The sequence below is a fragment of the Syngnathus typhle genome, linkage group LG7, assembly GCF_033458585.1.
Source record: "Syngnathus typhle isolate RoL2023-S1 ecotype Sweden linkage group LG7, RoL_Styp_1.0, whole genome shotgun sequence".
Taxonomy (NCBI): domain Eukaryota; kingdom Metazoa; phylum Chordata; class Actinopteri; order Syngnathiformes; family Syngnathidae; genus Syngnathus; species Syngnathus typhle.
In genome coordinates, this window is record NC_083744.1 from 7,205,350 (window position 1) to 7,221,916 (window position 16,567).

The 16,567-nt window shown below is 41.3% G+C and overlaps 1 protein-coding gene across 1 annotated transcript in view; it reads right to left on the reverse strand.

Moving 5' to 3' along the window:
- sema3ab (sema domain, immunoglobulin domain (Ig), short basic domain, secreted, (semaphorin) 3Ab) overlaps positions 1-16,169 on the reverse strand; it is a 17,443-nt gene extending 1,274 nt beyond the window's left edge. The window contains exons 1-17 of the mRNA XM_061282641.1: positions 15,584-16,169; positions 9,683-9,843; positions 9,296-9,358; positions 7,313-7,432; positions 6,539-6,629; positions 5,587-5,706; positions 4,999-5,141; positions 4,479-4,593; positions 4,324-4,393; positions 4,102-4,246; positions 3,807-4,026; positions 3,626-3,717; positions 3,509-3,550; positions 2,926-3,083; positions 2,067-2,134; positions 1,275-1,420; positions 1-665 (exon numbers count right to left, since the gene is read on the reverse strand). The exon at positions 1-665 is cut by the window's left edge and continues 1,274 nt beyond it. Of these exons, the coding sequence (XP_061138625.1) occupies positions 156-665; positions 1,275-1,420; positions 2,067-2,134; positions 2,926-3,083; positions 3,509-3,550; positions 3,626-3,717; positions 3,807-4,026; positions 4,102-4,246; positions 4,324-4,393; positions 4,479-4,593; positions 4,999-5,141; positions 5,587-5,706; positions 6,539-6,629; positions 7,313-7,432; positions 9,296-9,358; positions 9,683-9,843; positions 15,584-15,704 (2,385 nt within the window). The 5' untranslated portion in view covers positions 15,705-16,169 and the 3' untranslated portion in view covers positions 1-155. The remainder of the gene's footprint in view (positions 666-1,274; positions 1,421-2,066; positions 2,135-2,925; positions 3,084-3,508; positions 3,551-3,625; positions 3,718-3,806; positions 4,027-4,101; positions 4,247-4,323; positions 4,394-4,478; positions 4,594-4,998; positions 5,142-5,586; positions 5,707-6,538; positions 6,630-7,312; positions 7,433-9,295; positions 9,359-9,682; positions 9,844-15,583) is intronic.
- Positions 16,170-16,567: the final 398 nt, after the last annotated feature.

The window sequence follows — 16,567 nt, forward strand, 5'->3', positions numbered from 1 at the left end:
CCGTGCACGGAGCACAGCAGCTGGCAGTTTGGGCCGGAAGAAATATGCTTTCAAGCCAGTCACTGTGGAAAGAGTCTGTAGCTCAGTTAATGGGAACAGCCATGAGGGACACAGAATGAGAATCGAGGGGTGAGCTTTCAGACATGGTTTACTGGTCAGACGCTGCGGGGGGCCCGATCCAGCTCGTGGGTCCTGCGATTGCGCCCTTTTTGCCTGTCTTGCATGTGTTTCCACTTGACTGCCAGGCCTTGATTGTGCATGTGGCTGTGGACATTCAGCACTGGCTTTTGCTGGTGCTGCACCAGGTGAGCTTTTTGCTTCTTGTGCTTGCGCTCCCGCTTCCAGACTTGCTCGCAAAACTCGTCCACGCTGTTCAGAGTCGGGTGATTGACCAAGGACAGGAAGTCTCGGTACCACAGCTTGTGACTGTCAGCCTCCCGAGGTGGTAAGAGGTCCTGCACCGGCGTGTTGGTGACTGCCTCGTCGTCACCGTGCAGAAGATCCTCAAGGCGCTGGGTATCGATTACCTCCAGGGTCACCTTCAAAAGCGTCTGCATGAAGCCGTGCTCTACTGCTTGGCACAGATAGATTCCAGAATCCTTCTTGTTGAGCGTGCGGATCAAAAGACCTTGCTCTGTGTGAATAAAACGTTCCTCTGATTTGATCTGTGAGGGGGGAAAATATTTTCAAATAAGCAATATCATAAGCAGTATCATGTGACCCTGAAAACTTGAGTTGTTTGCGTTTCTATGTATGGATTTACACGGCAGGACCAAGAGTTAATTGTCAATTTAATGCCTGTTTGTGATTATCTCGACCATCTTCGAAGTGAAGGATATATTGTTAATTAATATTCCACAACCGCACTATTAATCAGAATGCCGTGTTTAGCCTAGTGGGGACGCATAGACCATATGGTAAAGAGCATTTTTGACTCGACTGCCTCTTCAAGGTAATTTTAAACCGTCTATGACGGGGAGGAGCCACTGGTGGTCCATACCCACATGCTAAGTGGCCCCTCTATTAATCTCGAAAATGATATGCTGAATCTCAAGGGGTGTTTAAATCAAACTAAAATTAAATTGCATATCAGGATTTTATCCACATTAAGAGGCTCGATTCATTATATTTCTCTCGTTTCCCTTCGTACTTACACTACCATGACATATCTCTTGACTCACTTGAACCACACATTGTAAATCCAGTCTTTGAATTTCTTTTAAATAAGCTCTGCAAAGGGTATCAGACTGTAAAAGTGTCGAGGAATTTCCAACCTCCTGTTTGCGCTCGTCCGGAGAGTGCTGAAACTGCCAGTAAGTCAGCGCTCGCTGCGACTTGGGGCTGCACTCGAGGAAGGTGCTGCTGTTCTCCACACCGTAGACACTCTTGTCCTCCAGGGTTTTCTGTTCACTGAGTTCATCTAAAACAAATAATCGCAGCGTACACTGTAAGTCACGCAAGTTTATACCTCACTTCATAGCTCATAACTCACTAGACTGACTGGAGTTGAAAAGCATCTGGCTAATGTTGGAAACAGATCATAGTCCAATTTGGCAAAATGAGAAACACGTGTTTCTATGTCAACTAATCCCTGTCCTGTAACATTATGTGGTCATTTGGATAGTGCGTTGGTTCGGCAGGAAAATGTCCGAGGCTAATCTGTCTTTAATTAGTATCAACAGATTTCTCATTGTACTCAATCTCAATATTGCACTATGGCAGGATTTTGTTTAAATGTTGAAGGAACCCATGACAAAAAATATAACTGCATCTGTGCTTCAGTACAATCCAGGGTACTCTATACACAACAGTGAATTTCTTTCGCACTGTCTCCATCCAGTTTCTGCAAATGTAAATACTCGCTAAGAGGCCACATTATTCACATTCAGGCACATACTTTCATCACACTAATTTGACTCCATTCAATTTCAAATTAAAAGCACATTGTGGAAATGCAGGCTTTGTTGTTTGAATATAAGGCTTGATGTTTCAAAGAGAGAGGCTATCAATCAGTCCAACTAAAAGTAACATAATCCTTTCAAGCTTAATCATCATTATTTTTGTACCATGGTCTTGCAGATCTGAACATTGCGTAAGAGGGTCTCCATTCCTGATATCTTGTCTCCTGGTTCGCCTTTAGAAACACAAAAAGCAGTCAGTGGTGACCTTTCCACTTTGCGTGGAAGTAGATCTCACAAAAGCAGTTTTTTCACAAAATGCATTGCCTATTGTCTTTTCATGTTGACCCCAAACATCACCAACTTGTCAACAGAGAACTCCATCTTGACATTGAAACAACTTGAACAAAACTTGGACTGTACCTTGACCACTGAATTTGGGCATGAAACCCAGAGTCATTTTAAGTAGCTACGCATTTTGTGCGGTCCTTTGTGTTGTATGCAATGCTTGCGTGTATGCGTCTACTTTAATAATATCATGAAAATACCAATAGTGATCATTTTGGAATTTTCATGACTTAATCTCTAATTGAATCTGTCTCATTAAATTCTTCTTGATCAAAGTGCTCAAATGTATCAATTTGCATAATGAACCTTCCATCTGGTATTTATCTGCAAAAACAATAGCAAATCTTTGTATTAGAATTAAACACCAAATATATCTTGGCAGAGAATGTAGCACGTACCGAGAAAAAGTATAACCCGTGGGCCACATCTGGCCCATCCACTGATTGACTGGCCCTCACAGTCTTTATGAAGTCAAAATAAATTGTCAACTATGCAAAGTTAAACATTTGAAAGTTGTGCTTTTATTTAAAGTTGTGGCTTGGACAAGCGAGAGACTTACGACTTGAACGCAGTTGAGATTATGTTGGCATGGCCATCGACAACCGTTTCTTATGTGGCCTCGGGAAAATTTTCTAACCACCCCTGATTAGTATATAATTGTAAAAGACGTGTCCAGCACCTCTTGGCCATGGGGAAGTATCTTGAGCACTCGGTCCCATCCCATGCACAATAGGGGTCCCTCGCCAGGCAGCATTCAGCGCAGGCCTTTCCGTAAACCTCACAGCGATGCAAAGGCATTTGGGACACACCCATATCTGAGCCCAGGTACAGTTGTTGCTGCGGATAGTTCATTAGATTTGATTAGTTGAACAAAACATTGATGATCTGGGTCAAAGTTCTAAATGCTTGGATTGGTGAAACAAGTGGCCTGCAACTGTTTTCCCTGACTTTAATCAAAAGCTAATAATTTGGATAGTTCTGTGACAATAGTTTACAACTGGGGATCCAGTCTGATGATGGGTTTCATATGGATACACAACTCACACTCTCACTGCTGCATGGAATAAAAGTCAAATGTTTTGACTCCTCGTTCAAAAGGATTACTTTACTGAGTGTACTATTTAATAAAACAAGTTGTTAATATCTAATGACATATATAACTGTCTTCGACTTTGTCAATCTTTGCTGCATGCTGTCGATTAATAGCCCATTTGTTTTTAAAACTTGTGGTTGACAATTTATTTTCTAATGATCATAAATACCTGCTTTGTGGAAAGCTCCATTGCTGTAACGGCTGTTGGCTTCTGTAACACACAATATGGGAAGCTTAGAAGACTTGCAGGAGTAGCGATTATAGGAATGAAGAAAGAATAACTTACTCTGAAAACAGTCATTTCCTCCAGCAGGACTTCCTCCAAGTCATGCCACGAGCCTCTTGGGATTGATACCACTTTCAGAATTGTTCCTATGTCTGGGACAAAGGGAAGGTAATCTTGATTTAAAGCAAATTTGGCCTCCCAAAGAGCCTCATTCTAAAACCGTTTCAGTGAGTGGACGTACCTGTGCCGATGAACATGACGTCATACTGGCCGTCTTCAGCTTCTACTTTATCCACCACTATCTGTGTGAACTGATAGTCCACATCGGTTCTAACAATGATCGGTCTGTTATTGATGGGGTAGACGGGATTGAACATGGCCGGATGGCTTCGGGCAAACACTACGACTTCATCAGGAAGGTCCTTGGTTGTGCCGAATCCTCCGAATGTCTTGCTGGGACACTGCGGCGCAAGTGAGTCATCAGTGAGTCCCATCCAATGAAATTTGAATTATTTCACTCTGATTAATATACTCACTGTGCCGGGCCGTGGGTAAGGAACTCGTCCCTGGAAGGGCACCCACTGATAGTTTGGTCCGTCTCGATGAGCGTAAGGACCCAGGAAGACTCTGCGGATGTCAGTCATGCTGTACATGCATACGGCTGAACCTTTGAAGATGTTGCTAATGAAACGGGAAGAACACGTTCAGCTGCAAAATCAGTAATTAGAATCAAATTATTCCACAGCCAGCCACAGTACCTGGATGTAGTGAACACCGCATAGATGATTGGGCTCTTGGGATCCTTGGTGCTGATGAGAAAAACATCCTCTGAAAACCAAAAGCAGAGCTACATATCGTAAAGACGCTTACAAATACGGCACTGAATTGTGTATTTTATCTTGCGGCAACTCACGGAGTTCATCAAAATGTGTGTCAATGCCGTTACTTCCTGGCACAGAGCAGATGAGACGAGCTTTTAAGAAGGTGGTCCACTTATTCACCAGACTCCTGTGGCCCCCGAGGTCATTCTGAGTAATTAAAAGCAGGATTTTACATCTCAAGACCAGTGATTAAGCATCTCCAAGTTCTGGAGGGTGTACGTGGAGCAAGCAGTACTAATTATATTTGGCAGCTCAGAGGTGCCACCGAGATCACCTTTGATTCTCAGCTTCTGGTGACATTTAGTATTTCTCCAATTGTCATATGGAATGATTATGCTTTGCATAACAAAGCCCACTCTCCCGTAAGGTCTAAATAAAACCATAGACAACAACCTCCAAGAGCAGCCATTATGCAAGCCTCTCAGACATCACTCAAGTGCCCCCCCACGCCCCTCCCTCACATCCCCAAGGTACGCAAACCCCTTTACATAATGGAGTGTGGGAGTGAGTTTGTGAGAATGGGTTGGGGGGCCTACTATTATTCATACGTACTTTGCAGAGCTGGCCAATTCGAGCATGCGTGGCTTTCCCGGCGTGCTCTCCATCAATGGCGTTCTCTCTGAAGAACAGGTAGATTTTATCGTCCTCCGGGTTGTCATTCTCTGGAATCAGATGGACACCAACGAACCTGGGATCTACCCCACATGAAGAGAGATGCACATTAACCAAAATACATTCTAACAAAATACCAAACATTATTCATTTTGTCATCAGGGGTTGAGCTTGGCCGTGTTGTACTCAATTCCGATTTATTTAGCTTTCAAGTGGTTAGGATATGCATCATGGTAGTGCAAAGAGGGAAAAAAGAGGGAATTTAACATCTGAACTTATCTTGAGAGGAAACTTCACGCACAACAGTGACCATGTTGCTAACATTTTTGCTTTTATGACACCTCAAACAACAACATTAAGACTGAAGAAGGCACATGTATTTACTTTGTATTTGCAGATATTCAACTATGTAAAATGCCATAACATTTGAGACAAAACTAACTTCCGATGGTGTGGAAAAAGTTTGCCATACATTCTATTCTCGTATGACGGTGCACAAATTAACCTTAAACGAGAGTTGTGTCTCACCATTGAGCCAGCGGGAATCATGCTGCTCTGTCCTGATTGGATGATGCTTTCCTAAGGTGCGGAAAATGGCAAAGTCCCGTCCCATGAAGTCAGCCGAAGTGCCTGCGTACAATTCCCCATCTGAGAGCACAGGGACAGAAGTGAGTATAAACACAATGGAGCCTTTAAATGGAAGCATTGAAGGGTTTATTTTTCCCATTTAAAATGCTTCAAGATAAGAAAGAGAGTAGGGCTGGAAGGCGGGACACACGGGAATCATAATAATGAAGCTGTCCATAATAAGGTGTGGGAGAGTATCGACAGAAAAGTAGTGGTGAGAAGTGACACGCTGGAAAGCAGCCATCTGTCGGGTTAAATGGTGTGATGTCACAGAAAGTGACAGGCAATAATTGGTGCCAGATGACTGTCTGGCTTTTTGTTCACCAAATACTGACCACTTATCCCAGTGCTTCTCAAATAGTGGGGCGGGCCCCCCTGGGGGGGCGTAGTGCGATACCAAGGGGGGCGCGGGAACATGTTTTTCTTTTGGCTGTATTAGATTAAAGGGTAATTACACATCCATTGCAGTAGGTGGGGGTGGCGGTATCACTGGAAGAGTAGCAGCACTTTGAATCTGTTCTGTTACAGACTAAAAAACACTGTTATTAATAAAGTTATTTTTTTATTGTAAGTTGATCTTTCTTTTTTATTTATTTTTTGTTTTTCCTTTAATGTTAATAACATGGGGGGGGGGCGCAAAATGTTTTCTTCTTCCTAGGGGGGGCGTCACAGGAAATAATTGAGAAGCACTGACTTATCCCAACACAATAGCTGAGTGTCATCTGCGACAAACAACCAGCTCTGAAAAAGAATTAATCAGATTCTAAGTCTGCAGCCCCAGTATCTAAATAAATGACAGACTAGCCTTGTACATTTCCGGCTCATAGATTTTCCCGACATGTTTTATACTCACCGATCAGCATGGATGCAGTGAGAAGCTTCGGATCGTAGGGACTTTTTCCTCTGCCGTTTTCGGTGTGAGGCAGGAGTCGAAAAATGTTGTCCTGAAGGAAGAAAACACAGAAGTTACTCTCTGTGGTTGTGGAGGATGCCGGGTATTGGACTTTGTCATTTCGCCTTTCGTAGTGCATTTTGAATCCCAGAAAATATTTTTAATCCTAATTTTTAATCCTTCTTTTTACATTATTCTTAGACTAAATAAATTACCTCTGTGTGAGTTTCTCTAAACTCAAAAGCTGACCAAATTTTTCATTGTGCGCAATTATTTATTTGGCAACCCCAAAATTGACTCAGCCAATGAAGCCGGTGTAAAAATGTCAGCTATTTTATTTTTTATATATATAATTTTTCGGTAAAATAGTTCGATACTGTTTTAAAAATATGAATACACAAAAGCACAGTAGACATGTCGAGTAAATAAATTATGTATGCTACTATTTGCACAACCACTGTATATGGAAAAGGTAGCTACTTTTCAGCTCTGCGTTGATAGTGAGAAACTATTTCGTTGACTGGACGTTTTTTAAATAAACTCATGGAAAATATTAAATATTCTGGTTTTCAGTGTGACTCAGTAACAAAGTACAAAGAAATTTCCTTCCCTCAAATACACACACGAATTCCACTTGAGTCATATACTAAAAAGCTGGAGTTCATCCTGCACCTTTTTGGTATTTGTAGAATAGAAAAGTGTTTTATAAACAGCTATGCAATATCCAAGACGTACCTCTAATTTCTTTCCCACCTCAAGGTAGGAACACACTGGGTGAAATGCTCCTGTTCCACACACGTAGATGTGAGTCTGATTGAATGGCTGCAGCACCTTGACAAAGTTTGCGCACTCTCTCTGAGGAATATAGAAAAATATAAGATAACATTTCAGACTGGTCGGATGTGTTAGGGTTGCACCGTGCGATAATCAAACAAGGAAAATCTCATAAGAGATTTTAGATTACACATGACTGTAATCTAAGCGCAATCCCACACACAGATGGGTCGTAATTGTTCATGGAGCTCTTATACCAGATTGACATTCAGTTTCTTCGTCCACCTTCATCATTTACCAGTGTTGTCTCATGTTGCTCTTCATCTAACTCAGGATCTCGTTACGTACTCTGCCTTTTATTATGCTGCTTGTATAACTTCTGATTATGTTTGTATCCACTGTGCAGCTGCCATATGGCGTATTTATTTCCTTGCACACTCTTGCAGCACATGGCCACTAATCTGACCTCAAATGAAACCAACTGTGTCATCACATATTAAAAAGGGCAGGGGAAAAAAAGTCACAAATTATGCACAACACAAGCTCATCTGGCTTTAATAGGTCGTGCACAGACAACAATTGAGTTTTGCAGTTGTGACACACGAGGATTTAGCATGTGCATTTATGAAAGTAGTGCAATTTATTGCAAGTTGAAAACATGTTGCTCCCCTCTTATATATTATATTTGTGCAAGCTAACTTTAACCTTATATAATTTACACCTCACAGCAGTTTATTCACTGCATAGTGTCATTAGCCAGTAGACGTTTGGTCACGTAATTTCCCATATAAATCCCATGGCTAAAGATAATCACTCATCCCTTTGCTGACTTTGTTTGCAATGGTAAGTGGCTACCCTGCTTTAATGGTATGACCAATTGCAATATTTTCTGAAGCTTTGCACTTGTGTACAGTCACAATTTTCTGCATGTTTTTTTCCTCCTAACTGTTTGAATACACATCCCTTATGTCATTCTCAATGTGTTATTTTTCCTCTACAAGAGATAAAACCATCTTTGGGCCACTTTATTAATCCGTACCATAATGTTTGAATATACCTCAAAGAGCAGTTCATGGTCTTTGTACAAGGGTCTTGTCCTGGTCACTATCCAAACTGTGATCTCAAGCACAAATGCCAGCATGGCCTGAGGCATCATATCATCTCAGTGCTCTAACACGGAGCCTCAACTGTGTCTTTGTGAGTCAGACACTGCAAGTATGCTTGACTACTAGAACAGTGTGTTTGTTTTTCATGGGCTCACCCTGGTGACATGACAAGACATACAGGGCTACAGTTATGTTTCCAACATAATTGAGACAAATGACTCTGAAGACATGTATGACATCCAGGGAGTGAGGATTTTTTTCCCTTCTCATCTTAAAGAAGTTAATATGCGTTGTGCTTTAATTGATTCGAGAGTTATGGTCTTTGGTACTACTTTGTTACTTTTAGTTTGGTACTTTATTATGACTGTACATTTGTAAACTGCAAATGTAAGGCTACGGCAGCACAAAGATGCAGTATAATGTGGATGGTCTTTGAATATATGACTACGTATTGCCCATACTTGGTATCATAGCAGTAGATTTAATTCCAGTAGTAGAAATCCACTTGGTCTGTTTTTTAAATTGAGCTCCTTAGTAGTGATTAAAGTCAAATGTGGTGCAGAGATTGTGATCAGACCTGAGGCAAGTATGCCAGTGAGTTGTCCTCATGATTGCTGAAAATATGAATGGCGTTATTATTCTCTGTCAAAACCAGCAAAATAAAAATGGTAAAAGAAAGTAGTTATGACCATTTGGAGAAAATTAACCCTAAGTAAACTTAAGGGAATTAACCCTAAGTAAACTTAAGGGATTCTTTTTTGAAAATGAACAGTCAAGAAATTGATTTGGCTATCAGGACGATTTCTTGTCCCAACTTGAAATTAAAAAGCTTCATTACCGAGAGATCTTTTCCGGCCCACTTGCATTCATCTCTCCTGATAGGAGACGCTAGCCAAGGGATCTGCAAGCACAAACCAAACAGACCGAAAGAATCATTCCTTCCGTGTGTATACATGCATGCATGTACATACGTGTAGAGTATATGCAGGTTGAAAGGGTCATGGTACGATTTGTTCTTCAGTTTGTTTCAGTTTATTCTATTATTCATCTAGGTGAACACCGAGCAGCAAACATGCCGGGTGCAGCATGTGGTGGCGTGCGACAGTGCTGCCTTGTAATATTAATGAAACACTTTGCAGCCGAAACTGAACACAAGAAGCCCGCGGTACACTGGGCTCTGATTGCAGGAGGCCAGCCAGACATGACCCTGAAGGGTTTGTTTTACCTGTACAATATCTTTGCTGATGTTGAGGAGGTTGAAGGAGAAAATGTGGTCTTTGGCTCCCACCACCAGTCTACCTTTCTCTTCGTCGAGAAGGAAGGTGTGGTAAGACGAACTGTTGAGCAGACCTTCAAATGTCAAAAGGTTGTTGGACTCCAACATGTCTGTGGGGAAAGGTGGAGAAAGTTTAAACACACCGCAATTAGTTTTGGCTGACAAAAGTTTCAATGTGTTTTAGTCTTTTTGTCCCAGAGCATTCATGTTAGCTCGAATACAAGCCCAAGAGTTGTCTTTGCTACCAATAAAGACAACTAACAAGTAACAAAGATGCTATTCTCCTCTGTAGAAGTGAGAATACCATCAGGATACCTTTGAAGGTGTTCTACACAGTGCGGCGTTGATGTGAGTTCTGTTAGTTTTGCCATAGACCCGTGGTTTTCCTTCATTTTTCATAGACACCGTCATACTTCAAAACAGTTGACATTTCAAAGTGTAGGCTGGGCCAAGGAACATAGCAAGCAAAAACCAAAGAACCAGTGCCAAGCCTAACTGAAGTGCCCAGGTAATTGGCGCCAAAGAGCCTGCATAGTGAGGGTCAACTCCGCAGAGCAGCCAAGCAAAATGTGATGCGCTCACAGTGGAAAACCCGAAGGAATATATAACATAGGAATATAGTCCACAGCCCAAAGTGCAGTATTTGCAGTATTAGGCCTAACCACAGCTGCTATTAAGACACATTAAGTATGGTTTTCAGATCATGTTTTGCTGCGTAATCGGAGGGTTTGCCAAGGCGACATTTGCTTTCACAGCGGAAAGCTCCACTAGTCTGTCATCTCTGCATATACTGTAAGCATGCAATTATCACATTATAATGTCCTTCGTGTAATGCAAACAGAGGCCACCGCTCAGCTCTGACGTGTGTGAGAATCTCGTAGAATGATGATACACAAACTAAAACCAACGATGCTTTGTAAACAGGCATAGTTATTCCAGCAACAAAAATATCAAATTTGAAAGATGCACTTAAACAATCTGCTGTAGCAAGTGTGCTGATGTTTAGTCACTGATATTATTGCTTTGATTTTGTTGGTTTCCGGTGCCTCAGCAGTAGGGGAGGATTTAGACAGTCTCCGAAATGTAAAGCCCTAAGCCCTCAGGTACGGACAACCCCACTCCCATCATTCTCTGAGAACTTGATATACCCAACGTCATAAATCCCTGAAGATTTGAAAGCATTCTTTGAGTTGTGAAGCCAAAGTCAGCCATCAAACCATCCTGGTCCCAGGCAATTCACTTTTTGGTAATTTACGATATTTTTGAACATTTATTTTATACCCCTGAGATGACCTTGGGCACCCCATGGCCCTCAAGGAAAACAATCCGAGCTCAGTAATGTCCTGTACAAATATTGATGATGTCATCAGCGACTCGTTGACTCAAATCAATTCAACTCATGCAACCCCCACTTGAGGGCGGCTTTGGGTCCTGAGATCCAAAACGCAAACCGTCTGTTTTCAATCTGGCTAATACGGATGTTTGCATATGGACTGCATTGCTAACTACATCCTTTGCAACGTACAGTAAATCATCAATCAGCTGATCCATGAGAACTTTCCATGGGAGTGGTATCCAAGGTTACAACATTGTGCATATAAAAGTAAATAAAAGCTAATCATCTAGGGAGAAACACTCTACGGGTATATAGTGTGACAGTTCATGTTGCTCACTGGGATTGTTATTGGAAAGAAAAAGGATGTTTTTCCCGCATGGTGTGTGCCTCTGCATGTTGGATCCAGTGTGTCCCCCCTGTGGTTATCTACAAACCAAATCTTGTTGGATCTGCCATTTCAAAGCAAAAATTTGAGCCATCTCAATTTAAATGCATTCAAACAATCCAGTGCCAAACAGTGTAAGAATGTACACACAGGTGAATTAAAGGAAGGATGTGCTGCTTTTAACAGGTGTCAGCTGCCTCTGTGCCAAAAGTTAGTTTTCTCTCATCTGTCACCCTACCACCTTTGCTTTCCACCAACTGATTTGCTCCCACTTTCTCTTTCCAGCACCTGCTGGATAGAGCTATTTTAACAGCTGCCCTTTCTTACACTCTTCTCGCCCACTCTCACTATGTCTTACTGCTTTTTTTCCGTCGCAAAGAATTTGTGCGGAAGGAAAAAGGGCAAATAGAATTGATGCAAGGAATCAACAGTCCCATGTGAGACTGACGAAAATAAACTCTTTTACCCTACATTCTGTCTTTCTCTTCCTTGACTGGGGGGCAGCAGTAGTGTTATCTAAGTGCTCCCAAAGAAACAGAAGGAACACATCTTGACAAAAGCCCACGTGTGGCATATACTTATGAAGACTGATGCGTCACTCTTACTTTTTGATTGTGGGAATGTACACATTGACAAAACAAAAGCAGACCACATAGGGTTCATTTATGCCTGAGGAAATGCACCACAAAGCTTCATTAGTCGACTATGTTCTCCGGTACAAAGACGCTGATATGCAGAAAACATCTCGGCTGCCTATTTTTACTTGCCGCATGTTGGTTGGTCTGATGCTAATCCGGGTGTACATGTTGCGGATGTCGTCATTATCATTCTGCAGGATGTTATATGTATGTATTGCAGTTCATAGTTTTGAGAATTGATCCCAAATTTAGATGACAGTAGGTCGGTTTTGTTTCAGTTCTTTTTAATCAATGTAGCTTTTCTTTACAACCCATTCACAAAATACTAAGTTTAAACTCAAACTTCTGTTTCATTGCCCCAATGAGAATGTTTAGTTTGCTGCTATTCAGTGGGAATTTAAGAAGTCAAATATGTTGATTATATAAAAAGAAAACCAATTGCTTGTTCATTATATTGTCATATATTTAACAATAAAATGTGTCCGCGGTAATAACCTGCAAAAATTGTTCCTCAAAATAAAAGATTTGCTCCTTAAATAAGGTTTCTTGATTCAAAGTAAAACAAGCTGTTTCAAGCCTTGTTGACTCCTTTATGTTGTTAGTTTTTTTGAATTCCCACTTTCAGTTTCCAGTTTAAATTCCCATGGGAATTTATAGAAAACTTTCCACCCATATTAGGAACGTTGGACTTTATGTCTTAGTGCCTCTGGCAGTACATCCTCTAAAATAAAGTAGCATCTCATCACTCCTCGGCAGTTAACATAAAGCATATGGAAGATGGTTTATTTCCAGGATAATGAATTAATCCGCAGGCTATGAATAATCCTACTATCCATTCCTCTTGTCGTTTATCTTATGCAAGTGCATTTATTTAATGCTGTCACACCTTGGCATCACCTCACAGCGTGATTGTTGATACAGTTGGACCTTAGCTCGTGTTTAGGTAGCCGTGGGGTATCGTTGTTATCTTTCCTCCTGCGCCACTGACCTTCTGGCCTTCAGCCGTCACTTCTAAAGATCTGTCCGAATCTCGTGGGGTTCGGCTACACGTGTGTGTGTTTGCGAGAAAATTAAGTATGAATCCAAGAGTATGTGTAGTTAAGAACTATGGAATATGAGGGCACTTGGAGATACACATCTTAACACTACATTCAAGGGAAGCCTTTGTAGTCGTACGGAGCTGTCTGCGTTCCCGCTGGTTGAGACCCACACCATGCATTGACCTCTAGGGGTCACAGTTCTTTAAGTTAAGCGCCCCACGTGCCGCTGATAATGCAAGATTGGACCATATGTCACTGTCAAGGGAAGAAGAAAAAAAAAAAACCTTTTAATGCTTCACTGTCAGCAAGAGAGTCAAGTAATTACAAATAGCCTGTTGTTACGCTATTTATATATTACTGATTTCAACTGTGTAGTGTTGAATGTCCCTTTGGTCATGTATTATCTTCCATTTTCATCTGCATGTGTTTATGGATATGGGTATCACTGTTTTGGCATATGTATGTATATTTATTGTCGTTCATTTTGAGGATATAGAATCTAACAATTTCATTTGTACTTTCCTTCAGCTCCAATAGGCAGTATTACCCACACACAGCTGCCACATATAGTACTTTATTGTTGCTCTAATTCAGTCTCATTGCCAGATATACATATGTATGTATTTTTACATTTGTTTTCAATTGATTTTGATAGAGGATTGTCTCTACATTGCAGAAGTAAAACATGTTTATCCTATTCTTGTTTTCTACTAGTGAATTAGAATCTATTTTTCCTATCACAGGCTAATACATAATTTAGTTGACCGTATGAATGATTCATAATGCGATAATCTGATAATCTGATGTCTGTAACATACATGGGAATGGTTGAAGGGCACCTTATTTAGGCAGGTTAAACCTGCTCATAATGCTGCTTTTTGGGGCAGCGCAGTTGCTAAATATTGCCCCCCAGAGGGCCTAATGCAAATGAGGGCCTCATTGAGAAGTGCACAATTAAATAAGATAGTTGGCTTCCGCTGCAATGGAGACATCACTGCGTGTGGGCGTGCTTCTACCGACTGACAGCGTGTAGTTTTTAACTGACTGATATGCTCACAGGTATCATTAGCCATCTACAGATGGCAATGCGAGCATGTGTGTGTGTGTGTGTGTGTGTGTGTGCGTGTGTGTAATTATGGATCTCCCAGTGCTGAGCGAGGACTATTTCTCTTCGAGGGTAAAGCCATCTGCTTAAACAGACCTGCACCATTCATTCCAAGCATAATTGCCGCACGTTGCGGAACACAGAGGGGGAAAATGACACATGGGAAGAAATAAATGACACTTGGCTGGCAGGGAGTCGGCATCTGGCAGCACTTTTCACGACATGTACACACCGGCAAACAGAGCTTTGTCAGATCATTTAGATGAAGATAAAATGAGTGAATCTCAGACAGTCTTGGTTCATGAACAGTTGACTAGAACCATGCTTACATGACAGACACACGAAATCTAAACTACTACAAACACAGCAGCATAGATTATCCCAATAACTTCATAGGATTTGTATCTTATTAAATTGTGCATCTAAAAAAGTACTCTATCTGTTAAGTGTATTTTGTAAAAAAAAAAAATAAACTGACAATTTTATTGCATTTTACATCCCCTGCCATTAAAGTCAACAGAGGCCCATTATTGGTGAAAGATTATCCTAAATTATTGTCCTGTGGTGCGTGTTGTGTTAAATTTGCCATTTGGCAAATGTTCAAGCAGAGTTAAAATTTATATATATATATTTTTTTTGCAAATCCTGCATTTTCCCTTTTTTGAAATCAAATGATCAAGTGTCTCTGGAAGATTATCCTGAGTGATTATTTGTGGCGTGGGCTGTATTATTAAGAGTATGATTTCATCCACTCTCAAAAACCACAAGTGAGTGGTTAGCACGTGAAATGTGATAATCACGGAGCTCCTGCTGTTGTCTGGACACGAGCAAGTGGTTATGTCGAGTGTTTATAAAAAATAAAGTCATTCACTGCAGAAAAAATTACTAGAAGATTGGCACCACAATCTATTCTCTACGTATAATTACAATTAGTAATTATGAAATTTCTGGCAGTCCGGATGCCCCTTTGCATAGTTGCCTTGAACAGGTTGATCTTGGTAATATGGCAGTTGTGTGTCGTGCGCTGTATTCATCTTGACTACACTGGACATTTGCAGTAGCAGTCACAATACATGGAAATGTTTTTTGTCTCATCAATGAGGTCTCTCATATTAGTATAAAAACATCAGTTAATATGCTTAAAATCATCACGTACCAAGAAGATGGCATATATGTTCGAAATAATAACTCATTTAAACAACACGTTGAGTCAGGTGCACCTAATTCGGATACCAATTTGAAAACTGTTGCTTTGGGATGAAAGTCATGCATCTCATAATTCCTGTGAGTTTTATTTTTAACAAAGTTTTTTTTCTCTCAAATAAAAACAAGTAGATAGAACTCACCTTTGTATGAGAGTTTTAGCCGCGGCACATTGGCCTTGGTCTGCTGGGCTCCGTCGCCCCCTTTCCGCAATAGAATCATGCCACAGGTCAGCAAAAAGCTACACCAGAGAAGGGAGCCCATGGTCTTGAAGTGAGCAAGGCCAGCGGTGTCTGTTCTCCGCACACCTCCGGGGTACTTCTACAGGTCCACAGACTACTCTAAAAAGTGAAAAAAGAAATCTGGATTTGAAGAGCCAGTTGAAAGCCAGTCCAAAAGATGACTTTGGCAGGCGGGTTACGGGTCAATCTGACTGCATGAGAGTCCGTCCCGGCGACAAGCCCAAGGTGAACTTATTCATGGGGAGTGGAGAAGCAGCAAGGTAAATCTGCCATCTGTCCTCGTCATTTAAATCAGCATCCACGCCAGATGAGGGAAAACACTGTCCTGTTTGTCTTGCCTTCTTAATCCTCAGGCATCTGTGTTGACTTTTCCTCTTATTCCACTTTTTCTCCCTTTAAATCTCCTCTTCCTGCTGATTAGCACAGCTCTGCCCTGTCCATGCTGCACTGTGCAAGTGAGCACAGCTGAGGCAGACACAGGCGTACACAGTCAAGAAGGCAGAGTGAGAGCGCAACGAAGGGGAGAGAGAGCAAGAGAGTGCGAGAGAGAGAGAGAGGAGGGAACGCACGTTAAGGTGATAGGGCAAAGAACACATCAAAAACAGAAAACTACTGTCATTGTTTTTAGGGTGAGACCAATTTTGGGGAATATTTTAAACGTGCCGTTTATGAAATAAATACAAAAATGGTTTCAAACATCTTTCAGTTTCTCTATAGTGTGCACTTTTTACAGCAGCATGTGTTCTATTCCCACATGATGCGCCTTATACCACTTTTCTGCCCTCCGGGAAACTGTGTTGCTTTCCCTTTCTGGTATTCAGACGAAATAATGACTTTTTCATTAGCTTTTTAGAATAAATTTAATAAATTGACTTGCATCATGAG